Here is a 26,751-nt window from a genome sequence, read left to right as displayed (position 1 = left end):
TGGGGGATAGGAGAGTGCTTCTGCTTCAGGAATGGTCATGGATGCTCAGAGGCAGCACTGCAGCCTCTGCACTGGGGTTTGGCATCACCAGGTGACAGACAGCAGAGGGGAAATATTGTAGAGGCAGGAAAACAGGGATGTAAGCAGCTTAACTACTGAGGCTGGGCTTCATCCTGGCCCTTGGGATTGCTGCTGGAGCATGGATTTGCACAGCAGTGTTTGCAGAGCCTCCTGACAGCCGCGGTCACGGTCTCCGGTGGGTCTCCATCTGCCATCCCCCTGGGAACACACAGAATGTCAAGTGATGCCTGTCTCAGTTCCTAGAAGCCATGCTGTGGGCAGGAACGCCTGCTTGGCTATTGCATCCCACTCCCTCCCTGAACACCGTGTCACCTTCCCCATTCCTGCCGAGTGACGGCTGCTCCGACTCATCCATCAGCGATGTTCTCTTGGCTCCAAGGTGTGCAAAACTGTGAGCAGAGTGGAGCTGGAACGGCCCAGATTTCCTCTTTTGAGGTTGCAACCACAGTATTCATGGTGACTTTCTCCTTGAACTGTGCCAGAAACGGGTCCCTGCCTCTGGGGAGCTCTGAGTGGATCAGGAGACAGCACACAGGCAACGATGACCTTACTGTCCCCCCTCTCTGGGTCTGGATGAGAGCTGTCACCCCGTTGTGCTCCCCTGGGTGTGGGAAGCAGCAGGCGCTGCTGTCAGAGAGGCTCCTTGGGTTAATATTGGGGCTGACCCATAAAGGTGATGGAGCAAGTTCCACCTTGGATCCACCCACAGCCTGGGTCAGGTTGGGTACATCATTCTTTCGTAGGGCTGCTGGAAGCCCTTGCATCACTTCCCTGGTGCACAGGGCTCTGTGCTCCCAGCGCTGGAGGCAGAGCCTAAAGCTCCGATGCAACAATCCATTTTTCTTCCCCTTCCCGCTCAGTTGCCAAGCCTGAACAAAACAAGCCCTGCCTCCACCCGAGACAGGCTGATTACGTCTGCCGGCAGCCTAAACAGATTATCCCTCCCGCCACGCGCTCGGAGCCAGGAGTCTCTCCCGGCAATGGATTCGGGCTTCCCTCAGAACATGTGGGGTGGGTGGGCACTGCCTGTGGGGCATCCCAGCTCACCCAGGTGTCCAGCACCCCAGCGAGGATGTGGCTACTCTGCTGTGGGGTTGAGTCTGGACCCTAAGAGGGGATGTGGGTGTTGGTAGAACTCTGCTGTTCCACCCTGTGCAGTGAACTCCTGCAGCACTGGGAGGCCAGCGCAGTGTGGCTCTGCTGCATCCTGTGTGCCTGGCTGGTTTGTGTGGGGAGGGAAGAGCTGAAGGTGCCATCAAAAACACAGGAGGTGTGAAAGCTTGTCCCAGCAGGCAGCTGGTTGGTGTCACAGCCCACCTCCAGCCGTGTGACTTGGCGCTCCATGGGCTGCCACGCTCCTGTGACCCATCCTGCCCTCTGGAAGCGGGTGCCCTGTGGGTGTGCAGGGGTTCCTCTATCACCATGGGCTTTGGGAAGTGATGAGTGGCTCTGCACGTCCTTCAAGCCCAGTTCCCCGTCTGCTGGGAATTGTGTTCCCAGTGCTGGTGGAGCTGGTTGGGGTGGTTTGTCCATGCCTGGGCAGCATCAGCACAGCAGCCTGACAGCTTTGTGTAAACCCAGCTGGGGCCGCTTCCTTCTCCGCTTCCTCCCACCCGCCGTGCTGCTGGCTCTGGGCTGGAGGCAACGTCCTCCCCCTGGATGCACTGTAGGCCTGAGGGGATGGAAGCAGTGGCTGGAACAGTGCCCTGAGAGGCAGGTGAGGTGCTGGTGTGCCCCACAGCCCAGCTCCAGTGTCGGATCAAAGGTGGGATCCGATACCTGGACACTCCCAGAGGTGTGACAGGAAGCGGAGTGGTGACGTGGGGGTGTTTCTGCCTGAGTCAGCCTCCAGCAGTCCCAGGGATGGAACTGGGCACTGTGGGGCTGCAAACCGGCCGCACCTCTCACGTGATGGTGGGGTGAGCGTCACCCCACCCCAGCTCCATCAGCAGCCGCTCTCCACTCTGCTTTCCCACAGCATTTTGTGGCTCACCCTCCAGCCAGGTACCTTCTGGATAAAAGCAAAGCCACCCACCCAGTGCCTGAGCACCCTGTGTGGCTGCTACCTGTGGAGAAACTACGTGGAGCTGCCCTTTGGATATCACCGGAGCTGCCAGGAGGCAAACAGGGCCCTGCGTGGTCAAAGGCATCCTGGGAACCCTGGGGTTGTTTCTAACACCATTCCTAAATGTGAAGTTGGACAAATCTCCTTGGAAGAGGGAATTTTTGCTTTGAGATCTTGCTCAGTGGTGGTTGTTGCCTTTTCTTCCTCTTGAGGAGCTTTCCAGAGGAAGCCAAGCCAGTGGAAAGGACGTGTGATTCCAGCTCCATCCTGGTGCTCCAGCACCCCCTGGACCTGCCTCCCACATCGGGTTTATTTTAAACCTTGCTTCATTCCAGGGCCATTCCAATGCAGGTGTGATGAGCTTGTTTCAGATACTTCGTGTGCTAATTCATATCCCTTTCATTTATGCTTGTATCTTTCTGGGCATTTGCTTGGTTTTAGCAGGAGCTTGTTTTGGGTTGGCTTTAAAAAGCGCTGCTGCGTGTTCATTTGTTGATGGGTGGAACCAGGCTGCCCACGCTGCCTGGCTCTAATTCATACCTTTCAGCTATTTTGGTTTCAATATCTGGAATTGGATGCTTCTGCCAAAATAAGTGTAGCCCACTGGTGGTTTTTTTATGATGCTGGTACAGAAATGACCGTGCTCTGTGTTCAGGGTGTGTATTTCAGGTGCTCGGTGTTTATTTACAGACAGTTTGAGCTAAAATTGGAATGGCTGAAGGCAAAATAATGTCTGCTGGGGGGTGTGAGCCAGGCTGAGGTCGGGCAGGATTTCATGCCTGTAATACTGGGTTAAGGTTGCTTGCTGCTGGCCCTGGTGATGATGTCCCCTGTTGATTTCACAGTTAGTTTGTCCCTGGTGTGTCACTGGGACCTGCCTGTGCTTGTCACACAGGCAGGATGTTGTGGGGTGCTCAGTGGCTGTGTGGCTGCAGTGCTGTGGCTTGGGTCAGGGAGAGAGTTTGCTCATGAGGCTTTGCTAGGTTGAGCACTAGATCTTGGTGAGGAGCTGTGCTGGGGCATAGAGGGGAAAACTGGGGGAAGGAGGAGAGCTGAGCCCTGCCTGCAGCTCAGCTGTCCAGAGCATCACCAGGGTGCTGCCCTGGTGTGTTGGTGCCAAGCATTGGGGATGTCACATGCTGTTGTCACTGTCATCCTCTTGTTCCTGCATGGTGGAGGCCACTCCTAAGATCTTCCCAAGCCCCAGCTGCTCAGCACTCACCCCAGATTCTCTCACGGGAATTCGTGGACCCCATTTCTCGTCACAGTGACCTACTGAAGGGTCTCTGTTGTGTCATCATTTGAGATTTGCAATTCTGCTTTTCCCCTGTGAAACACAAGAGACATTTGGGATGTCTGGCTGTTCCCAGCCCACGCGGGTGGCCGTGGCCACATCCCAGCATGGCAGGGAGCATTGGGATCCCCCGCTCCAGAGTCCTCCCATCGCGTGGGCACGGATGCGTCACGGGCGGCTTTGGGTGGGGGCGCGGGGCGGGGTGTGCCGGGGGAGTGGCAGAGCATGGCTCACCTGCGGGGCGCTGGCAGCGTGGGCGGCACGGAGTCGGGCACCGAGCTGGGCGCAGAGCGGTGCCGAGCAGCTGGAGGTGGCATGGGGGCCACGGGCGAGCAGGGCAGCAGCATCCAGGTGAGCTGGGCAGGGGTGATGGGGGGCTTTGCCCCTTTGCCAAACCCAGGGAGGGTTGTGGTGCACATAGATGTTTTTCTGCACACCCACTGTGGTCGTGGGAACAGCTGTAGGGGTGCCCTGGGCCCCCCTAACTCCCCCAAATTGGATCCCAATCCCAGCGCTTTGTTTTCATTGGTTTAAATCTCATTTAAAGGGGAAAGGAAGGAAGGTCTTCTCAAATCATGTTTTCCCAGCTGCTGGGAGAGCAACACCTCGAGCTGGTATGTCATATTGTGGAGGGGATAAGAGATTTTGTTATTTCTTTTCACTTTATAAACAGTAAAAGGTCTCCTCCGGCGTGTTTCCAGTTTGCTTACTCAGTGCTTCATGTATTTGACAGTTTCTGGTGCATAGGCAGTTTCTTCTATTGTTTGCAGGGATTTTTCCAGAGGGGAAACTTTTTTTTAACATTACTAAACCACAGAAACTGGCAGAAGGAATCTAGGGGAGGTACTGAATTGGAAACAGTTTTAAACTTTAAGAAACTGAAAAGAATGAAAGAAACAAGATTAACTGAATCAGTTAGAGAAGAGCTGGGAGTGTGTGTCCTTGTGACTTTTTGGCTGGGGCAGGATGGACGTGCATGGATGTTCCATGGTGGAAAGCAGTGTTCCCACACCCAGGGTCTCCTGGAGCTGGCTCTGCTCTGAGTTTCCTCCCTCCTGGTCTCTCTTGGTATCTGTGGAGCCGCCTTGCTGGTGTGGCAATGTCTTGCCAGTCTTGCAGCAGGATTTGGCCCAGCCCTTGCCAGGTGTTGGCTCATCGTTTACAGCTTGACAAGGCAGCGGGAGCGGTGCCCGCTGGAGTTTGCGTGGGAGGACATGCCCGGTGCCCATCCCCATCCCACCGCTTGCCGTGGCATGGGTCAGCTTCACCCTGGACACTTCTGCATCCAAGCCACCGGTGCAAAGAGCCTGGATATTTTTTTTTCCACTGACATACGGCAGTGCTGCAAGGTTCTTTCCGAGTATTCTTTCCCTTTCTCTTCCCGGCTGGCTGAATGAGCTGTTTTCCCTCCTCCTGGCTCTGACCTTCCTGTGTGCTCGCCGTGGGCCGCTGGACGCTGCTGGCGGGGGGAGCGGGCTGGCAGGGGCTGCCCCTGCAGGGAAGCAGGAGTTGGATGTGCACAGCACGGGAAGCGGCTGGGAGCTGGAGAACTGCCAGCGCTGGGTAGTTTTTCCTCTCTTAATTAACGAACGGAAAACATCGAGCTCTCCTTTGGAGTGTGTTTTTGCTTTGGAGTAGAGGCACGCTGCCGATGGCGACGGGAAGAGCCGCGGTGGGGATGGGCTCTGCCGCTCGGCAGCACCCGGGAGGTTGGTACTCCGGGCACGGTGCCATGCAGGAGCAGCTGTGTTTGGAGTTTGTGGCTGAGGTTTGCCTCCTCCCGAGTCCTCGTCTCAGTCCCGTTGGCACACAGTGTGTGTCACACCACGGGTTGCCATCAGACACCACGTTCCCTGCACTGGGAAGGCTGAGTTTGCCTGCGTGCAGGAGGCTGAGCTCACACAGCTGCCTTCGTGCTGGGGCTGCTGCAGTTTCCCGTGGTCCCTAACCATCGATTCCCTGTGGTGCTGATCCGCATTGAGCTGTTTTCCACTGTGTGTGAGTGTTTCTCTGCTGTTTCTTTGCAGGCCAAACCCATTTATGGTGGCTGGCTGCTGCTGGCCCCGGAAGGAACGGACTTTGACAACCCCGTCCATCGCTCTCGGGTGAGTGAAACTGAGACATCCCCTCCCCATGACGTTGGTGGGGGTGGCAGGAGTAGCAGCAAGGGCTGTCCCTGCCCATGGGGGTGGCTGTGACCCTGGGAGTGCTGAAGGCACCTCCATGCTCCCTTTCTCTTGTGCAAATGAGGAAGCAAGGCTGGAATGCCTTCTCTGGGATGCACGGTCTCCCGTGCTGGGCAGCAGCCTGGGGCACTGCAGGTGCAGGTCAGGCTCAGTCTGTGCAATTTTATTGCTTGTTGCTTTTGCTTTTTGATGTTTTGATGCTGCTCTGGTTTGCCTGACACGTGCCATGCTGCCAAGGAAGGTGCTTAGGCCAGTGGGGTGTGGGCTGTGTGACTCTGAACTGTGCTGTGACCATCAGAAAGGCTCCCAGTTTTCCTTCGGGGCTTGGAAACAGCTACTATATTTTCTGCAGCTCATCATGGGCATGCCCAGAGCTCTAAAGGGAGGCTGCATCCCATCCCCTAGTGTGGATATGCTGATGTCAGGCAGGTCCTGCAGCAAGGAAGGGGCTGAGTGGTGGTTCCCATTTGCTCTAACCCTGCAGAGCTCTGAAGCCAAGTGCTGGCAGCAGGGACCTGCAGACAGAGCAGAACACACTCAGCTTCTTCCCAAAGGGGTTTTCTCATGCTTAGCAGAAACAGCAACATCCTGTGGGGTTGGAGCATCCCCCACTTTCCTGTGTTGGGGTTTGTGAGGCTCAGAAGGATGTGGTCAGGCTGATGTCCTTTCACTGCTGGTTTGTGATGAGGACTTGCAGCCTGTCCCCAAGCTTGTCTTGCAGGGAGCTTGCTGCTGAGACTGCCAGGATGGGGCTGTCTTGTGTGTGGGAGGGATGGCAATGGTCCGTGAACCCTCTGTCATGCAGCCAAAATGTTCTGGGAGCTGTTTGTAATAAAAAAATTGCTCCCGAATGAAGAAGAATTGGGTTCTGAGTTCAGCCTGGGGTATATGGGTCGTTATTTGGAGTCACAGCTTGTCATAGGCTTGCTGGCCTGACATAAAGGGGGCATGGGACCTGGCTCTCCCCAGAACCCAGGCTGCCTGCTAAGCTAGGGCTTGTGGAGGTCCACAAGGTCCTCTGTAGTTCTGCTTGTCCCTGAGCACCCTGGACTTTGCCCGAAGGGCTGAGAAAAGTGAGATAAGAATTGCTGCACTGGGGCTATGAATCCAGGACTTTTTTATTTCAGCCTGCTCAACCAGTTTTTGCTCTTGGCTGAAAAAAACCTGGCACACATGAAAAAAAAAAAAAGCAGTTTTCCAGCCAGATCAGTTCTCCAATCTGATTTGCTGTGCAGCTGCAGAGGCAGCAGTGCTGGCATGGTGCCAGGATTGCCTGGGCAGAGCCATGCCAGGAGTGCAGCCACCATCCAAACTGAGCTCATGTGCTGCTGGGGGACATCTGACATGACACTCTGTTACCCTCCAGCACTGCATGCTGGAATAGATGGTGCAGGATGAAGCTGAGGGCTCAGAGCATTTAGTTTGGGGGTCCTTCTGATGTTCCTAGTATTCATGGAATGAACCTGAGTCATGAGAGGTTTAGTTTGGTTATTAGGAAACGGTTCTTCCCCCAGAGGGTGATCAGCTCTGAACAGGCTCCCCAGGGAATGGTCAAGGTCTCAAGGCTGCCAGAGCTCAGGGCAGTCAGCATTGGGCAATGTGCGCTGGGGCACACATACCTTTGGCAGAGCCCTGCCAGGTGATGTGCAGCTCCAGTGCTCCCAGCAAGGCCCAGGGGCTGGTGGGCACTGCCATGACCCACCTCGATGTCTTCTCTTGCAGAAATGGCAGCGTCGCTTCTTCATCCTCTACGAGCATGGGCTGCTGCGCTATGCCCTCGACGAGATGGTGAGTGCTGCCCGGCTCTGTCCAGGCTCTGGGGATCAGCTGGGTTATCTGCTGCCCTTGGAGTGCTCTGCCAAGCTGGAGGAGACTTGTGCTCGCTGGGTTTGACTCTGTGCCAGGCTGGATTTGTGTGGGAGCTCAGTAGACACTCTGCAGAGGATGGGTGGGTGTTTTGGAGGTGTGCGAGTCCCTCCTGGCATGGGATTCATCAGTTGCTGACAGATCCCACACTGGCAGGAAGTGCTGAAGGGGGTCCCCAAGGTTGTTCCCCCTCCTTTGTGCCCAGTTTCCCAGTGCCAGCTGGGTTTTGGTTGTGGTGAATCACCTCGGCAGTGTCCGAGAAGGAGGCCCTGCCTAGCGATGCCCATGGAAAGTAGGTCAGCTGGAACGCCTTCCCACCGCCTGCCCGCCCTGGAGCTGCAGCTTGTCACCAGCACTGTTCCCATCAGTAAAAGGGGATCAAAGGAAGGCAAACCCATTCACTGTGAGCTGCAGAGTGGAGCTGAAGAGCCCAGTAGGTCAGTCCCAGGAGCACCCAGGACTGCTGATCTATCCTGCTGGCTAAGGAAAGCCCACGGGAGGGTGCCCGAGGCTGAGCAGGCTGGCACAGTGAACACCCTGTGCTGGGATCTGCCTGGGCAGGAGGCTCAGGATGCCAGCTGGAGAGAGCACACCTGTGGGACAGGGACACATGGGGACCTTTGTCTTTGGCAGGGAGGCTCCCTGCGAGGTCACTGTGCTTTGGTCCTCCTCCAGTACCTCCTGTGAGGGCACCGTGGAATGAGGAGGCTCGGCGAGTGTGGCTCAGATTTCATGCTGTGTTTGTTTGTATTTTTACTTGGGGTTGGTCCAAGTGCCCTAAATAATTTAAATGTCTTGGGTAGGAGCAGTGGAGGCTTTAATACATTTTCAGTGTCAGCATCCTGGCTCTGCACAGGGCTGGTGTTTCTTGTCCTACACTGACAGGAGGGTGCTTTGTGTCTGGGTGGAGTAGGGAGGTTCTCCAGTCTGAGGGTAGAGGTGCAGGAATGCTGGGAAACACAATCTAGAATATTTTTTTGCTGTTTTGCATCCTGAGGAGGTTGACCTGCCCCAGGTTCTGCCACATCTGGGCAGCAGCAGACAGGCAGTGACCCAGCCCTGTGCCACAGGGGACAGAGAGCACCCAGAGGACAGCAGGAGCATCCCGCAGTTCTCCAGGCACCTGTTGGGCTTTTTCCCCTTGAGAAGGGAGGAAATGGAAAAATACAAACAAAAAGGGAAGGTACACATGTGCAGCATGGGATGGTGTCCTGGGCAGTGTGACAACACTGTGCTGGCTCCTGCACTCGCTGCCCCATGGCCACTTGTGGTGTGATGGATCCCAGGAGGGTCTGACGCAACAGGAGACCTCCCAGGCAGTGGCAGGCTGGGATTGAATGGCTCTGCTTGAACCTTTCAGACATTAATTTTGTGGGTTTGGCAATTTCTGCTCTTACTAAAAGTGGAATTGGAAGAAGGAGTGAGCCTGGGAGGGGAGTCCTGGGCTGGTGGTGCTGGTGGAGACATTCCTATGCGTGGCCAGGGAGGTTCTGCTCCTGGCTCCCAGCAGGTTGGAGGGCAGTGGGGTGTGGAGGGGCAGCTCAAAACACAAGCCCAAGTTGACGAGACCTTAGGGAGTCCCCAGAGATGTGAGTGGCAGCATTGGGCCCAGGGAGCCTTTTGCCATGGGATGGGTAAAGTTTGGTGTTGGATTGGAGCATTTTGGGCGTGGAAGGTGGGACAAGCAGGCACCAGCTGTCCTGCTTGTCCTGTTCTCTCCTGAGATCTGCCCAGGGATATCCCAGAGCTGATCCTGAGTCTGTGCTTCTGCTTGCCCACCTTCTTTCTGTGTGTCAGTTCTGTCTGTCCTTGCTCTGCCGTGGTTCCAGTCTGAAAACAAAATGAGTTCTGCATGATGGCTGCAATGGGGAGAATTTGCACAGCTCTGGACCTTCATCCCCTTGGACCATGCTGAGCTGCCAGACTCTCTCCCTGGGGTCTCCCTCTTTCAGGCTGGGTGCAGTTGGTGACACCAGATCCAGCCTGGCTACTGGGAATGCCCAGGAGATCCCACCCCCTTCCCTCTGCAGGGACCATGCCAGCAGCTGTTCCCAGCTCTGCCGAGCCCTGGCTAAGCTGAGCCTGCTCAGACCTGCAGAAATTCCTGCCTCCCAACTGTGGGTGGATGTGGAGGTTCTGTGATCACTTGGGGATGCCTTCCCATCCTGAACATCCACAATTGCACCCTGATGGTGGCTTCCTTCTGCTGTTTGATAAACCTTCATGCTGGGTCTGATGATGACAGGGGCTGATGCTTCTCTGGAGCAACTGGAGGATGACAAAGCCACTCTTATTGAGGGAAAGCAGGAAAGAACAGGCTTGGGGTTGAGCTGCTGTGTTGTGAGTGTCCAAGGACAAGTTTCAGTTCTCCTGGTAAAACACCCTGTGGTCTCCAGTGAAACCACTGCCGTGGGAGAGCAGCCCGGCTCTGCGGTGCTGGGGCGGTCTGGGAAGTTTTGGTTGGGACTGGGGAGCTGCCACAAGAATAGTGCCGGGCTCAGGGGCCAGAGCCAGCGAGTGGCAAGTGCAGAGCTTTTGCCTGCCTTTGTTTTGATTGCTGTGATCTATAATTAGCGGCCGAGGTCTCTATAAATAGAGCCCGCCTGCGTGGGAATGGAAAGGCAGGAGGGGTTTGTGGGGATGGAGAGCGCTGCCATGTCCCTCCCTCGGCCTGCAGGTGGGCCCGTGGCCTCAGGCTCTGCCTGGGGATGGATCCAGGCAGAGGAGTGGGTCTGGATCTCCAGGCTAGCTTCTTAATGAATCACTGCATGTCCAAGCCAGGCCTTGTCTCCGTGCCTCAGTTTACCCCTGTGTCGCTTCTCTTGAGCTGGGATTTATACTAGGTTGGCATTTTGCATCCTCCCTGGGGATATTCTCCTGTCACATCAGGCTTCCTTTTGGTAGCTGAGACTATTAATTTAGAGGCTTTTTGCTTTGTGCATATGCTGGTTTGAAAACAAGACAAAATTCAGGCTTGTCTGGGAGCATCTCAAACTCGCTGGTGCTGTGGATGAGAGGCAAGTTGAGAGCATCTTCTGGATGGGCTCTTATAGTTTCCCTGCAGGGATTCAGGAGGAGCATCCCTGGGCATGACATACCCATTTTGCAACAAAATGACCTCAGTCTGTGTCTGGCACTTCCTAGCTTGATGAAATGTGTGAGCTCTATCTCTGCTCTTCCTGTTACTTGCTGGAGTCGAATTGCTTTGTGAAATTGGGAAGGGATCTAGAAGGATGCTTGAACCAGTAGTCAGCCACCTCAATACCAAAGTTTGCTGGGGTTGGATGGTTGTGTCCTCCATGGTGGTGTTGCAGACCCTTCCCGAGCTCACAGCAGGGTGGTCCTGCTCCTAAATCAGGAACTCAGAGGGATCATAATGTAATTAACCTCAGCACAATGGAGCAGACATCCCTGCTCCAGCCTGTGATGGCAGGGAGGAAGGTCAGGAGGGAGCTGGGAGCTGATGGGACTGGGGTGAGATGCAGAGTGAGGCCAGCCTGGCATCTGGGAATGGTTAGGGAGCAGTGGGACCCCTGGGCTGGGTGTATAAATAGGAGAAGAGAGGCCAGCTCAGAGGTGGGAGGTCTGGCACTACACAGCAGGGCTGTGGGGTCACATCTGGAGACCTGCTCAGCCCCAGGCTCCACTCCTGGCCACAGAAACCTAAGGAACTGATAAATGGGTAAAAAAAGAGAATGGTGTAAGCATTGGTGGCAGCTGGACAGGGATCAGAGGAAGGGATGCATGCTTGCTGATGCTGTGATCCACAGACCTGTGTGATTATTGTTTCCTAATTCACCCCTGTCCAAACACCTCTTTATTTGGAGGAAAGGGGCATTTTAAAATGTCACTGTCAGCAGAGCTGTGCTGTGTTGATTTTCATTGTAGTTACCTCCTTTGTCATCTGTATTGTTTTAAGGAGCCGAGAGCCCGTGTGTGTGTTTTCCCCCTCCTTTTTAGATCAAAGCAGTTTACTTCAGTTTTGGCACAGAATTGAAATTCATTGGCAGGGATTAAAAACGAACCTTAAACATCCTGGCCTCTCTGTCCTTACTTTTTCCACACATTTTGCCATTTAAGTGTTTCCAAGCTCTCCCTGCCCCCTCCTCCGTGGGAGCACCAGGCTTTACAGACCCCATTCCGCTCATCCCCAGTGGGGACACAATTTTGCCAGTGCCTCTGTTTGCCAGATCAAGACTTTCAGTTTCTGTTTAGCATAAAAAGCTTTTGGCTTGAATCAAAGCATGTTTAACATTTAAAGTAAGCAGAGACAGAAAGGCTGGGTGGGAGTGACTGTGTGAGGCTCAGACGGTGACAGGGACCCCCCCATCCCAGTTTTTTTTCAAGACTGGATGTAGTCAAGTCAGGGTGGACAATGATCTGTGAGTTTTTATGTGGGATATTTGGTGTGTATCTCATAGATGATGCAGTAGACATAAGGAAATGATGGGAAAATTGGGAAGCAGAGATCCTTTCTCCTTCAGGGAAGCTGGGCAGGAAAGGGACACCTGAAATCAGGGTGCAAGGGAGAGGGGACAAAGTACATCATTGTGACTGCTCTAGAGGAGCTGCAGAGACAGCACAAGTGCTGGTGACTCTGAACAGACCTCAGAGATCTTTGAGGAATTTGTTGTGTTTAATTTTCAATACTGATTTGGGGGAAAAAAGTCCATGAACCTACAGGGAGCCCTGGGAACTCATTCCCTGGGACATTGCTGAAGTCAGGACCAAGCAGCCTTGAAGAGGGTGAGAGGAGGATACACAAATCTTCATTTGTGTTTTTATATTGTCTGTCTTGATGCTGATGCAAGTGTCATTACTGGGGCTGGGTGTGGGGATCCCATAACTGTGCCTTTGGGGTGTTCATGTCTTCCCATTTCTCTCTGCTCCAAGTGTCTGGCCCCAGTTGCTGTGAGAGGTGGGTCCTGCTGTCAGGACACCCCGGGCTCCTCCAGGAATGGTTCCCTACATTTGCTGAGCCTTCTTCTGGTTTATGTCTTTTAGTTTGGGAAGGTAAAACTGCTGAGCAGCAGCAGGAGAATTTGGGAGGGGGCTGAAGGAGTAGGAAGCTCTCCTCCAGGATGGCTGCGTCATGAGTCCTGGCAACTGACAATTGCCAGGGACATCATCGGGCCCCAAAAGTGCCTGGGTTTATTGTGAGCTTTGGAGAACACTGTTGTCCACATCCAAGCCCCCCAAGAAGGACATTTTGTGGCTGCAGGACCCTCTCAGGAGAGGCTCTGGTGGGAAGCAATCCATGGTGGGAGGTTTGGGAGTTAACAGGCAGAAAGAGGATGAAAGTGGAGTTGAAAGCTCGATGCAGCCAGTGACCTCCTAACACAAGCTGCTTTGATGACCTGGCCCAGGTGCTTCCTTCCTGGAAACAACACAGCCCCTATTGTCTTCTGCAGGGCGAGCCACAAAGCTGGAATTGCTCTTAGGCTGAGCAGCAAGGACAGGTTCAAGTGGCTCCATCCTTCTGCTTTTTCCCCACTCCTCATCCCTCGGGACCTAGCAAAGATGTTTCTGTAGAAGACGTGTGCCAGAGCAGTGAGGGAAGTGAGCTGGAGTTTAGATTGCATTTATCTTGTTCGTGGGGGAGCAGAGTGAAACAGGCACTTGCAGCAGCTGCAGTTCCTTTGTGACTCCTGGAGCTGTGGCTTCCAGCCTGGCTGTGGGCTTTTGGTGAAGGAAAAGTTGTATCTACTGGAAAAGGTTAATGTGGAAATCAAGCTCTGATGGCATTTAGGAGGGAAGATGTCAGGACTGGCAGTGAAATGACACAGCTAAGGCTGAGCAGTTACCCTGGCATGGGCCCCGTGGTCCCCCCAGGCAGCAGGGGAAGGGGCAGCAGTGGGTGCCTGATCCCAGCTCTTTCTGAGCCAGGGCAGTGCTGGGCTCCCAAGCATCCCCTAGTCCCTTGGGGGGGCCATACCAGTGCACACGTGAATGACCAAGCCACCCAATGAACCAACAAAACCACAGTTTTTTCGCGGTGCCTGCAGAACATCCCTGAGCCCACCAGCTGCAGCCATGTGGTGGGGATGGGGTTGGGTTTAATTCTTTCCACCGTATCAGGTCGGTGAGGACCACCAGTGGGCTGTGGGCTGCAGGTTGGGTGATGCTGGGTGATAGCATCCCTTTCCCTGCTCCTAGAAGCAGCAGCATCCCAGCAGCTGGCACATCCCTCTTCCTGCTGAGGATCATGTGGTATCCTGGCACTGACTGGTGGGATTCAGTGCTGCAAACCCCTCAGTGACAGCTCAGAGAGGAGGACGAGGACATGAATGGAACAAGGCAACAAAGCTGCTCCAAAAATCAAAGCGCATTCCCCCTTTTTTTCCCCGGCAGAGATCCTGCATTCATTGATTGTTGACATGACATATGTGGGTTGGAGAAAGGCAGCGGCAGCTTCTGGCAGGGGAGGAAGGGGCTGGGGGGGCCGGAGGGGTTCTGCAAGCCGAGATGCTGATTACCAGGGGCAGCAAATAGCTTGCAGCTGCCTCCGCTCAACACGCTCTTTGTGGCGCTTGCAGCCACTCTTTGGACGCAGCTATTTTTAATTTCCCCAAGCGCGCACAAAGCAAAGGGGGTGGGCGATGCCGCTGGCGTCCCCCCTTCCTGCCCCCCGCTCCCACCCCTCTCCCAGCCAGCCCTGCGCTTCCCTGCTTCCTCCCACCCTCCGGGGAATGTGGGGAGCTGCACTCCCTCTTTTTTTGGTTTTCTTTTTCTTTTTTTTTATTTTTTTTTTAATGTCTACATTGGGAGCCGGCCTTGGCTTCCCCCCCCCACCCTGCGCCAGTGTGTGCGGGGAGCTGGGAAAATGCAGAAATAAATAAATACGCAATTAGGCAGGCGTCCAGCCGTGGAGGGGGGCGTGCTGCAAAAAGAGACTCCGGCCAAATTTTGGAATGCCTGAGAAAGCGGCTGGAGCCGTGGGCGAGTGCGGGGTTGTGGGCTTCCCACTGGAGCAGGGGCAACTGCGACCCCCGAGGAGGAGGAGGAGGAGGGTGGCAGCTCCCAGCCTTGCTCCTGGGGGCTTTCCCCCACTGGCATCTCACCGAGTCCAGGACAAGGCGTGTTTGTGCTGGAGCGTGGTGAGAACGGGGGTCTCAGCGTGCTCTTGCCTCGGCTCAGGAGTGATTTTTCCATCAAAAGCTGAGTTGTGCCCTCTGTTCAAGCAGCAACACGGTTCGGGGTTAATAAATTACTTATTTGCAATCTTTGTTTCTCTGTTAGGTAAGCATTGGTGAATATGATATTTCTGCTTTATCCCAGGCATGAATTATTCATCAGGTTTGGAGGCTGTAAAAGGGACGTCAGGTTAAAACTTGCGTGGAGACAAGCTGAGGTCTTCAGTGAGGTTTTGTAAACAGCTTTTCTCAGGGTTACCAGGCGCAGGGGTTTTGCAGGAGTCTTCCCCCTTTTGTCTGTGCTGTTTTAAGGTGAAAAATGAGAATTTCCAGGCATATTTGATTATTGGTCTTGCTCATTTACTTACCATAGGTTACAAGATACGAAAGTAGAAAAAAAAATGCCGTCAAAATACTGTTTTTCCTTTATGGAGGACCAGGTAAAAGCGTGTGAATGTGCTCTTGGTAATATGTATTTTGTAAGAGCTTTTTATTTTGCCCTGTTTCTTCAAAGCTACACAGGAGGCTCTTCCCTGCAGTCATTGAAGTCTGACTGCAAACAGGCAACGAGATAAAACAGCCAGACAGCTTTGCTGAAAGTTGAAATTACCATAGGTAAATCACGTGTGCAGCAACTTCACTTACCCTTCACCTCCTTCCTGCAGGATCCGATCCAGGAGCTGGTTTGTGGGAGTGTGTTAACAGCCTTGTGCTCTGCTCCCACAGCAGCACGGCTCCTCTTGTGCTGCTGCAGGAGAGAGGTGCTGCATGTGGAGCTTGGGGTGCTCCAGGAGCTGGGGAAGGTCCCACTTCCATTGAGGTTTTTTCCCCACTGTGTTTTCCTGGCATGCACCCCATGGCTGTGCCACATCTCTGCTGCCATGGCACCCCTTGCTATGGGGCTGCACGGAGGAAATTCTTCCCTGTGAGGGTGGCACAGTTGCCCAGAGAAGCCGTGGCTGCTCCATCCCTGGAAGTGTCCAAGGATGGGTTGCATGGGGCTTGGAGCAGCCTGGTCTAGTGGAAGGTGTCCCTGCCCATGCAAGGGGCTGGAACTGGATGAACTTTAAGGTCCTTTCCAACCCAAACCGTTCTGTGACATGATTCTGGGGGTCTTGGCTCTTGCACCCCCCAGGCCTTGGGTGCTGTGGCTCCAGGTGCTGTAGCTGTGGCTCTCCATGATTTTATGGCCAAGCAGAGCCCTGGGAAGCTGCAGTGAGGCCGTGGGCTGCTGTCCCACTGTGACCCATGGCTGTCCCCACTCTCCTCCCCGTTCCCTTTGCTGTGGGTGACTGGTCCTTGGGCAGAGGAGACAGAGGGAACAGGCACACAGTGTGGTTTTAGAAGTGTCCCAGCAGCATCCTGAGCTCATACGGGATTTCCACCTGTTGTGATGGTGTGACTGGAGAGAAAGGTGGGGTTTTGGAGCACACCCAGCTTCGGCCCTTTCCTCCACATTTCATCAGCCCTGCTGCGATCGCATCGCTAAAGTCACGGGGATCACCAGGGCGCTGGGGAGCTACTGGGATATAATTAGGGTTTTGGTTCACTTTCCTGGCTGCTTTCCCGTTAGGGGAGGGACAGCAGGGATTATGGATGGAGCAGATGTGTGGAGGGAGGGGATGTTTGCCTTGCATGGGTGGTTAATGCCACGTACAGGCCAGTGCTGGGGGGAGTGAAGTCTGTCATCCCAGGCATGGGCCATGAAGAAACCTCTTGTGCTCATCCCCCTCACATGCCCTAGCCCCAGATTGCTCCCCTCTGCTGGGATTGCACAGCTGCTCCCAAAGGAGGAGTTGGGAGCAGCACATGGCTGTGAGCTCTCTCCTCTCCCTGTACTCCTCTACAGGAGCCAGATGTGAGCAGCAGGTTTGGGAAGAAAATGCTGCTACCCTGGGACGGTTCCAGCAGCGCTTTGTGTTAGTTGTGAATTTTTCCTGAGCATTTAAAGCACTTCTTACCCCAGGTGCCACTTGCCTTTGAACCTGGTGGTGCCTGCCTGGCCAGGACAGCTCTTTGCTATCAGTGTTAGTGCCTCCACTACATCCTGCCTGTGGCAGCAAAGCCCAGCTCAAGCTGCTGCTGGGTGGTCTCCTTCCCCCACAATGTGTGTGTGTGCCTCTTGGGAACTTTTCTCCTTGGAACTGCCCAGAAGGCTCACATTTTGTACCATTTGGTGGGATGGCCAGTGGTCAAAGTTTGGAAAACTCTCTCCAGCCATCACCTTGGCTGTTGGAAAGGTCTGCAGGGTCAAGCTGGTCTGGAAGTTGCTGGAAGCAACACAGAGTGAGTGTGGGGTTTTCTGTAGGGGTGTGGAGTGCAGGATGTGGCTGCTGCTTGGTTGGCCAAGCCAAGCCAACCTCTTTGGCTTGGGTAGGCCCCCACACCTCCAGCTGCAGACCCCAAGCGCCCTGGGAGCCCGGCCTCCTGGTATTCCCAGCCCGGCAGGAAGCTCTGCAAAGCTCATAAGAGCGGCGCTGGGGAATAATGAGATTTCCAGACTAATTTGGCCGGATTCAAGAACTTCCACTGAAGCATCTGCGCCCGTGGGAGTTGCCCGAGCCTCCGGTGGATCTGGTGCTGCTGATCCCCAGGGCTGTCTTCTCCCCCTCTGCAGTTATTGAGTGCCAGGACAAGACCCTGTATTGACAGTCCTGGGGAGTGAAGGTGGGATACCCCACCATGGTGGCTGCAGGGCCTGAAATTATCCAGAACTCCAGACAATGGCTGCTGGAGACGGCTCTTCATGGCTGTGGTGCTACTGATGGCTCGGTCTGTCCCTGTGTCTTTGGAGTGATTCCTCTGCTTGGTTGCATTTGCAGGAGAGGTTGTGGGATGGCTAGGGAGGAGACCTGTCCCTCCTTTCCCTCTAGGCTGGAAGGGAGATGTGTTTACTTAGTGGGAGGTACAGGGATTTGATTGATCTAGTTTGCTGCTTTCCTTGGATGACAATTACCTTGGTCATGTTCCCTCACTCCCATGAAGCAGAAATCCAGTTCCAGCTGGAACTGGGGCTGGCCAACATGGGTAGAGGTCATCCTGCCTCGATCCAAGCTTTCCTCCTCCTGAGCTGTGTCCAAAACTGGCATCACTGTGTGTATGGCCATCTTTGTGTGTGTGTGACCTTAGGGAGCTGTGGTTGCTGTTTGGTGAATCCCCTTGCTGCTGTGGAGGCTGTGAGCACCGAGGTGGTGCTGAGCTCCTGCACATGTGTGCCTGGCACGCGGTGCAGGGACCACCTGGGACTCGTCTCCTACACCGGGGGTGGAGGATAAAGTTGACAAGGCCAATTTGGAACAGTGCAATTTAAGATTCAAGTATCAAGATGCAAATGAAGCCCGTTTTTCCTTCCCACCTCCAAACGACTGCAGTTCCCTCTCCAGGGAACTCCTGTCATGATCTCTGCACCAAGGTCTGGTCTGTCTGTGGTCTTGCCAGGATTTTGCCATCGGGCTGATTACCATGACAACTTGCTGGAAGGCTGCAGATATTTGCTTCCCCTTGGCTGTTGTGCCTGTGCATCTGGGAGCAGGGAAGATGCCAGGCTGGCAGCTGTGAGCAGATGGGGTCGGATCTGCTATCGTGTAGTCCTCCCACCCCCCTTCTCGGAGGGGAGGAGGACATTTTGCATTTTAAATGCATCTAAATCCCATAGAGCAAGAGGGAAGAGTAACTTCTGGGTTTGCAGGGCAGCAAGGTGGTGCCTTTGGCACTGCAGGACTGACAAATGCCTGTGCATTTCTGGGCTTCTGCTTTGGTCCCCAGAGAGTTGGGATAGGACTCGAGCAGATGCTCCAAGCTCTTTGTACAACATTTGGCTTTTAGTTTGGTCCACAAACAGCCAGGATAGCAGCTCAGAGAAGCCTTTGGATACCCCACCGTGGTGGGACCTTGCTGTCCTTCCCATCATGGTGCCAGTGTTTCCTGTATCTCTCCCTCTTCCTCTCCAGCAGCACTGGAAGCAGAATGTGCATATCTGTGGTTGCAAGCTTCCCTGAAAGGCTCCTGGATTTGTCCATGCTGTGAGGACCTAGAGGGTCAGACACCAGTGCTGAGGGAGGTTGAACCCACTTGGTGACCATCACTGGGTTTGCTGACCCTCCCTGCCCAGCCTGGGTGGTTATGCCAGGACTGGATGCGGCTGTTCCCACCATGCACAGACCCCTCAGAGGCTGTTCAGCAGGAAAGAGGTTAACAGGAAGGAGGCAGGCTAGGCTCTGGCTGCCAACTCCGACCCTGCTTTGGAGTGGGGAGCAGCTGGGAGCTGCAAGAGCAGTGCGAAAATAGCCTTATAAGGCCAAGACAAGCCGGCTCCAGCCTCTGCACAGCCCCGGCCGGGCTCGCTCCGCTCCAGCACCCGCTCGCCGGATGGGTACCCATGGGGACGGGGCTACAAATGGGGTGTGTGGCCCCAAACTTGCTGCCTAGGCACCCCTGGGATGGGTGCTGGCCATGCCTGGCTGAGGTGGCACTGGGTGGGAGAGGAGCCCGAGGGTGCACCCAGCCAGTTTGCAGGCAGCTCCCGGCCTCGCTCAGTGTTTAGACTCGCTGTCTGTGGACATAAACACCGACACTGCTTAAAAGCGGCCCCTGGCTGAACTCTCCTGCCCAGCCCCTGCACTTCACCCCCTTCTCAAACTGCTCCCCGAGGAAGAAAATTCCATCCCGCTGGCAAAAGGGGAGCTGATGTTGTTTTATGTCCTGGTGGAGGCTCAGGAGGGCTCTTCAGGGGCTGGCATGCAGGGACAGGAGTGTGTGGCACTTGCTAACCCATCCCACCTCCTTGGGGTGGGTGACCTGGGGCTGTGGGGAATTCCTTCAGCAAAACAATCTCAGGAGCTGCACCTGTGATGAGCAAGCCAGGGTCAACAGTGGGGCTGGGGAAGTGGCATTCATGGCATTTATCCATCTGGGGGATGTTCTGCGTTGCTGGCTGCACACCAGGGCAAGTGTCCCCTCCCTTTCTTGTGCTGGCACAGGTTTGTTGCCAGTACAGAGGCACGCTGGCAGGTGCCAAGGCCACATCTGCAGGGCACTGCTTGTGCTATCTGTGAAAAGGGACCATGGTTTCTGGCTTCAGGCTGGTGAAACCAGGCAGTGGTGACATCTGGGGGCATCTTCCCCTGTTTCTTGCACAGGGGCAAAAGGTGTAAGTAAGTACTGAAGTGCAGGGAACATGTTGCTTGATACCTCCCTGTGGTGGGGCACCTGAGGACGTGGTTTAATGGTGAACATGGTGGTGGTGCTGGGTTGGTGGTTGGACTGGAAGATCTTAAAGGTCTTTTCCAACCTTTATGATTCTATGATTCCCCTGCCAGTGGTAAAAACCTGTTTTTCCATTGCCTGGTGCATGGCTGGAGGTTTCTCAGTGGCTTTCACTGAGCAGTAGATACTGATACAGGAAGTTTGCAGCTGAGAAAGGTGTGCTCAGGTGGCCAAGAAAAGATACCTGCCTCTTGCTTGGATGGCACAGGGAAAGCAGAGCTGCCACGGGGATGTGTGAGCACAACCTTCTGCTGCCCTTCAATGGGTGACTCCTCTAGTCCATCCTCTTGCAGAGCCCACAGAGGTTGTTTTCAACCTCTTTGTCTAATTTAATAAATCCAGGATGCTCAGCCTGCCAGCCAATCTATAAGTGTAATAAAATCTGCCCACCGCAGCGCTCCGGCCCCGTTGTGGCCTTGTCGATAGCCTCATGCCTGGTGGCAGAAAGCCCAAAAGGCTCATTAAAGCCCTGCTGCTGTGCCAGCCGTGCCTGCCTGGCGCCTGGGCAGCTCAGGGCAGGCTGAGCCAGCCCTGTGTGTGTGCACAGAGCATCCCCAACTGGGGTTTGGGAGCTGCATCCCCAGCTGGGGTTTAGGAGGTCATGTCTCGCCTTGCATGGCTGAAAAGGGATCCTCTGCAACTCCCTGAAAGGTGGTAGCCAAGTGTGGGTCAGTGTCTTCTCACAGCTAACAAGTGATAGGACAAGAGGAAACGGCCTCAAGTTGCTCCAGAGGAGTTTTAGGTTGGATATTAGGAAAAATTTCTTCAATGAAAGAGTGGTCAAACATAGGAACAGGCTTCCCAGTGAAGTGGTAGAGTCACCATTCCTGTAAGTGTTCCAAAAACACATAGATGTGGTGCTTAGGGATGTGGTTTAGTGGAGGACCTGGCAGTGCCCTGGGTTAATGGTTGGAGGTGTGTCTATGATTCTGTAACTTTTCCAGGTGCTTTCTTGGTGGCCTCTGGGTGGGAATGGTGGATGTGGCTCTGGGTTAGGCTCCCAGTGCCACGCTGGTGCTGGGTGCTGCATGTCCAAGCTCTGTCTGTGCCCTTGCCAAGCCGTGGTTGTCTCCATGTTGCCATGATGTGCCCGTGACAGTGTGACAGCGAGGTCTTGCTTGCTTCTGTTTGCATCCTGCCTGGAGCACTGTGATCAGCTGAGCCCAGGCACTGGGATGGGTGAAGCTTTTAGCAAACACAGGAGCTGCCTTTGCAGAGCACTCAGGAGTGCTGTGAGTGAGCAGCACTCGGCAGCCACCTTCATGAATATTTTAGCTGGGAGAATTAACATTTGTCAAGACACATTTATGGAGGCAGTGTGGATGTCTCTTCCCCAGGCGCTGCAGGCTCGCTGCTGCTTCAGGGCAGTGCTGGGAGCCAGGGCAGAGCCTGCCAGATCCTGAGCCCAGAGTGGGACAGCAGAGCTGTGATCTCCCCTGGGACAGCCAGGCCCTGGTGCCAAGGCAACCAGCCCGCCATGCGAGATAGACAAATGGTTGTGGGTTTTTTTTTTCTCTTCCCCTCCTGGTTCTTGGCAGAAAGTAAAATGTCCCTTTTGTTTGGTTTCCTCCTCCCCCTGCCCCATCGCCTTTCTTTAAAGGTTGTGTTCCAGATTTCATCAACCCACGTTGTGTAATAGCCCTGGACAACGGGTTGGGCATTGGCCATGTCCCATGGAGGCCATGGCAGAGCCCCTCCTCGGGAGCCTGACCGTGGGGTTACCTGCTCCAAAACATCCTGTGTACAGCTCCTGAGCAAAGCTCCCTTGTATTTTGTATCAAGCTTCTGTGGTACCCATGTGTTAGAAATTACAGGGAAAGTCCTTGGAAAAAAATTCAAAGATTTTTAAATTGAAATAATCCTGGTTTTCTACCTCAGCCCTGCAATGCCTTATGGAAATGAGAGACTTTGCAGATAAACCCTTTTGATTTACAGCATCAGCTCCTGTACCTGGTAGTTCATCACCCATGAAGCATCCAGCACTGTGCAGGAGGATGCACTAATGCCCTACTTGGGATGTCTTCCTTCAAGCTTCTGAGAGGTCCGCATTCTTTCTTTCCCTCCTTTTCACTGTCCAGGGAGGGGGCTGCTGCAGTTGCTGAGCTCTGCATCCTAGGAGCATCCATCCAAAGATCCCTGCATCTCATCCAGAGGCTGCTGGTGTTGTTGATGTGGAGAGCCTGGCATGACTCACGGCCTGGGCACCCAGGGAGGGAGAGGAGGAGGAGAAGAGCGCTCTATAGGCTTTGTGTGTTACGGAGAGGGACTGTGAGCACGTGTGTGTGTCAGTAGGGATGTGTCACTCCAGAGGGAAACAGCAACACAATTGTTTCTTGTCTCTGGTTCCTCTGCTGGTACAGGCAGCCTGGAGAGCTGTAGCTGCTCGTGTGATGCAAGTGCTCCTTTTCCTGTACTGGTGAGGGGCAGGGACTGCTCGAGTGACTGGGCTGGAGGCACCTGGTGGCACTGGTGGCCTCAAGGAGGGCTGCTACTGGTGGTGGTGGCCTTGATGGTGTCCTCTGCTTCCACAGAAGTACACCCTGCTGTTCTTCCACTCCTACCCCTATTTAAATGACACACCCAGCCACCAGATCCAGTTCTGGGGTACCTGTGGGCTCCATCCCATTGGCATGCATGGGAGAGGGCAAAGGCAGGGCCAGTGCCTGGGGACAGGGCTGTCCCTCAGCTGGGGACTGGCAGCAAGCAGGAGCTGAGGCTGAGCGTCCATTCCTGCCTCACCCAGACACAAAGCCACCCTGGGGTCTGATGCTGGGTTCAGCCTTGTATCAAAGCATCTGCTCTTCAAGGGCTGGTTGAAATCCCAGCCCTGTTGTTTTGGTGTCTCTGCAATGCAACACTTCTCTGCTTCTTCATTTATTTATTTATTCATTCCCTTCCAACTGCTGGAGCCACACAGTCCTTACCTGGCCAGGGACGAGCTTTGCTCATTCTTCTCCAAGGTTCCCCAGCCTTGAGAAGCCCTCCAGCCCAGAAACAGGTGCTCAGAGGTGAAGAAGGGGTCCAAGCCATCCCCTTTTCCTTGGTGGAGTTTGTGTGCGTGCACACGCTTTTCCACCAGGCACCATTTGCATTCTGCTTCACTTCAAAGTGCCTCTGCTGCCTCCAAGGAAGGAAACAAATGGTGTAAAGGAATTTACATCCCAAGTGAGTGAGGCTGCTGGTCTGTCAGGTTTCATCTGCTGCTGAGGGGTGTGGGGTGGAGGAGAGCTGCAGTGGGATGGAGGGTGCATCCCTGGGGCCAGGTGGAAGAGGGTCATTCCCAGCTTTGTTCCCAACTTTTTCCTGGTGTCCTGGCTCGGAGGTGCAGTGCTGGATGGAGACTCGTGTCAGGCTGTGCAGGATGCCAGCATTCACCTTTCACAAGGAGGGCTGAGTGGCAAAACCACTTTGCAGGGCCAGCCCCCAAACCGGCTCCTTTGCTCCGGGCACGCTTTGGTCAGGGCTGGGTGTGGGCAGCAGCAGCAGCCACCCCGCACTGCCATGGGCTTGGAAGGGTGTTGGTTCTTCCTCTCCTCCTGTGCCAGCTCCCTGCCAAATCCCTCTGGGGCCTTACAGGGCGCCAAGGGACTGAGTGGCCCAAGATCTCCCTGTGGGGCTCCCTCTTCCCTCTCTTCCTCACCCCCCTGTCTTTGTTGAATTCCCTGGTGTAAAACTGCTCTGGGAGGGGAAGGAGGCTGGACCTGGACCTTACAGTCCTGGAGGCCTTGGCCGTGCCAGAGGCCAGCAAGACAAAAACTTTTCTAAGACTCCACTTGGAACAGGAGAAAGTTTTTCCGTTGGGTTTTTATAGCTCCCGGAAAGCGGGGTTTTATTTTTGTTGTCTAAGACAAAAAATCCTCTTAGGAGCTGACTGCCCGTGGCGGTGCAGGGTGGGAGGCTGGGCATGTGCCCTGCTGGGGGTCTGGAGGGCTTTGCTTTCCCTCCCTCCGTCCTGGGGGGTCTCTGGATGCTGATTTCCACAAGGAGAAGAGGAGGGTTTGGTGTCTGTGATGTACAACTGGTCCAGCTCACGTTCCCAGTGCTGCAGCACCTGTGATGGCTCCTTGCCACCCCTGGGCTGTCATAGGATGCTCCCACCCAGGGACACAGCTTCCCCTTTTTCCTGGGGAAAGGGGCTATTTCCCACCACCCACTGATGGCTAAACTGGGAGCTCTGGGAGACTGATCTGAATTTTCTGGGTTTGTAGGCTGAGGCCATTGAGCTCTCTCCTGTCACCCTTTCTTTGCATGGCACAGGCTGCTTTTGGACGGGTTTTGCTGGCAGGGGAGCTGGTTTCCATGGTAAAAACCTTCACAGCATGTGCCAGAAATCCGTCTCCTTGTTGGCCTGGCCATCTGGAGGGCACAAGGAGGCTTTGGCAGGGTGAGGAGGTGTCCACAGACTGCTTTAGGTCCTCCTTTGGTGCTGTTGGCAGCTCGGAGGGATCTCTCCCTCAGTCATTTATGTCCCAGGTGCAGGTTTGCCCTGGGGTGATGGAAGGACCCCAGTGTCACCGAGCCTGGTGGGGACAGGCAGGCTGGGGACATGGGAGCCATGGAATGGCTCAGGGGGGAGGGCTGCAGGCACTGGGGACGGGTGGATACGCTGTAATCGGATGAGCCAGCGCTGCTCCAGATGGACCTGTCAGCTCTTGTCAGCGCTGACACCCCTCTGGATGTCCCTCAGTGTCCCCTTGGGCCACAGGGGCCATCACCTGTCCCACTTCACCAGGTCTCCTTGGAGCTATGGGGCTGAGAGGTGACACTGTTCAGAAAAGCCACCAAGCAAGGTCTCTTCCATGCTGCAGTTCCTCCCTGGCAAACTCCATGTGATTTTTTTTTAATTTTAATGGAAAAAACCTGGTGCTTGTGTCTGTTTATCCCCGAGCCATCCTGTGCTGAGGACAGTGGGACCTTGCTGCTTTGTCATCCCTGTCCCCAGGTGCCACCCCACCAAGCCCAGATGGCTTGTGGCTGCAGACCAAAGCGGGCCACTTGGTGCCCTTCCTTGGTGTCCAGGTGCCACAACAGGGCAGCCATCCTTCCCTGGATGTTTGGCATAGGAGAAGCACCTTAGTGGCACCAGTGGACCAGACTGGTGTGGCAGGAGTTGTACTGGTTGGTCTGTGTCCCCCAATGTGTGGCACAGAGCTTTGCTGTGCACTGGCCACGGCACACAGATGATCTGGCTACTTGTGGGCAAAGCATCTTGGTGTGTAGGACCCTGGTGTCCTGCAGGAGAGGATTTAGGGCTCAGCTCTGCACTCCTCTGCTCTTCTCTCCTTAAAGTTGCTCCTTTCTCCTTTCCCTCGCAGCCGACCACGCTCCCGCAGGGCACCATCAACATGAACCAGTGCACGGATGTGGTGGACGGGGAGGGCCGGACGGGACAGAAGTTCTCCTTGTGCATCCTGACACCAGAGAAGGAGCATTTCATCCGGGCTGAGAACAAGGAGATCATCAGTGGGTGAGTGCAGAGCTGGGGCTCAGCCACTCCCAGGCTCTTTCATTAGCCAGGAGCAAGAGGAAGGTGGGTAGGACCTTGACCAAGGCTGGGTGCTGTGGCTGTGCATACCCAGGCTGATTCTGGGTGCTGGGGTGACCCCACAGTGCTTTTAGGGGTCCGATCCCATTTTAGGCACCCAGCCCACTGGTACAGGTCTAGTAGTTCTGGGGCTGGCATGTCTGACCCTGAGTGCCATACACCCTCTGGTCCTCATCCATCCCTGGGCGGGTGTAGAATCCTGGGGTGGATGCTCCCCACCTCCCTGGTCCCAGGGGAGCATCTCACCTCCAAGGAGGTTAAAATATCACAGGAATGCAGTGGCTCAGTGACACCGAAGATTAGATCACTAAAAAGAGCAAATCAGGGTGAATTTCCCAACTCCAAGTGTTGGGTGGTGACCTAGAAACATCCTCTTCCATCACTCACATGCCAGCTGGTGCTGGTAAAGGTGCAGAGCCCTGGAGAGCCGAGCTGCCAGCACACAGTGACAAAGTGTGGCTGTGCTGCTGCACACCTGAGAGCCTTTCCCACATGGAATGCCCAGAGCTCAATCCCTCCCTCCCAAAATTTGACATTTGAAACTCCATCAGGAAGTTGAAGGGATGAACACTTGCTCTTTCCCACTGTTCCCAAGGCACCGCATCTCCTGCCTCCCCCAGCCCTGGCAGCAGCAGAGTCAGCACTTTCTGCTGAGATTTCTATTTCCAAGCCTTATCTTCTGTTGAGACTCCCCTCGTTCTGTAAATACTTGTTGAAATAGACATTTTTCTACCAAGAATTTGTGATTTTGACCAGATGAGTGTTTTCATGCATTGAAATTTCCCTGCCCTACTGAGACAAGCAAGCACAGGTGAACCTTGAATTGGCAAACCTGTCCCCCCAGCCCCATCCACAGCAGCGTGTTGCAGTGGCTGTGGAGCCAGGATGCAGAGCCATGTGGGAATCACAGCACAGGGCAGTGAGCTCCTCTCCTTCCTGGCAGGAGCAGTGACTGCCCCAAACCATGGCCAGCCCCCGTGTCCTGCTCTCTCCACCCTCTCCCCACGCTCTGGTTCCCAGCTCAGCCTTTGTTGCTGGTCCTGCCTGCCGTGGGAGGGAGAGGCATTGCGGAGTGAGGTGGGGCTGATTTATTGCTCATCAGCCCAGCGATGGGTTTTGAAGCAGAGCGTTTGCTCCTGACTGCAGGCATTAATCATCCCCAAGCAGTTCCCACTCTGGGGCCGAGCCAGGCTGGTTTTGTTTGCAGTTGCAGCATGACAGGAAGATTTCCCTGGCTGGGGGAGAATTCATTTTACGTTCATTCTGTGCTTCTGGCTTTCATTGCTTAACCAAACCCCACTTGATGTTGTCATCTC

At 54.7% G+C, this 26,751-nt stretch overlaps 1 protein-coding gene across 3 annotated transcripts in view; it reads left to right on the top strand.

The window, feature by feature from the left end:
* LOC121350942 (myosin phosphatase Rho-interacting protein-like) overlaps positions 1–26,751 on the top strand; it is a 73,603-nt gene that overhangs the window by 5,763 nt on the left and 41,089 nt on the right. For all 3 annotated transcript variants that reach the window (XM_041462737.1, XM_041462735.1, XM_041462736.1), the window contains exons 2-4: positions 5,468–5,545; positions 7,349–7,414; positions 25,206–25,357. In XM_041462737.1, the coding sequence (XP_041318671.1) occupies positions 5,468–5,545; positions 7,349–7,414; positions 25,206–25,357 (296 nt within the window). The remainder of the gene's footprint in view (positions 1–5,467; positions 5,546–7,348; positions 7,415–25,205; positions 25,358–26,751) is intronic.

This window comes from Pyrgilauda ruficollis, unplaced genomic scaffold (genome assembly GCF_017590135.1).
Source record: "Pyrgilauda ruficollis isolate IOZ18807 unplaced genomic scaffold, ASM1759013v1 scaffold16, whole genome shotgun sequence".
NCBI classification, from domain to species: Eukaryota; Metazoa; Chordata; class Aves; order Passeriformes; family Passeridae; genus Pyrgilauda; species Pyrgilauda ruficollis.
The sequence above is the reverse complement of the archived record's forward strand: the minus strand, read 5'-3'. Positions and strand labels throughout refer to the sequence as shown.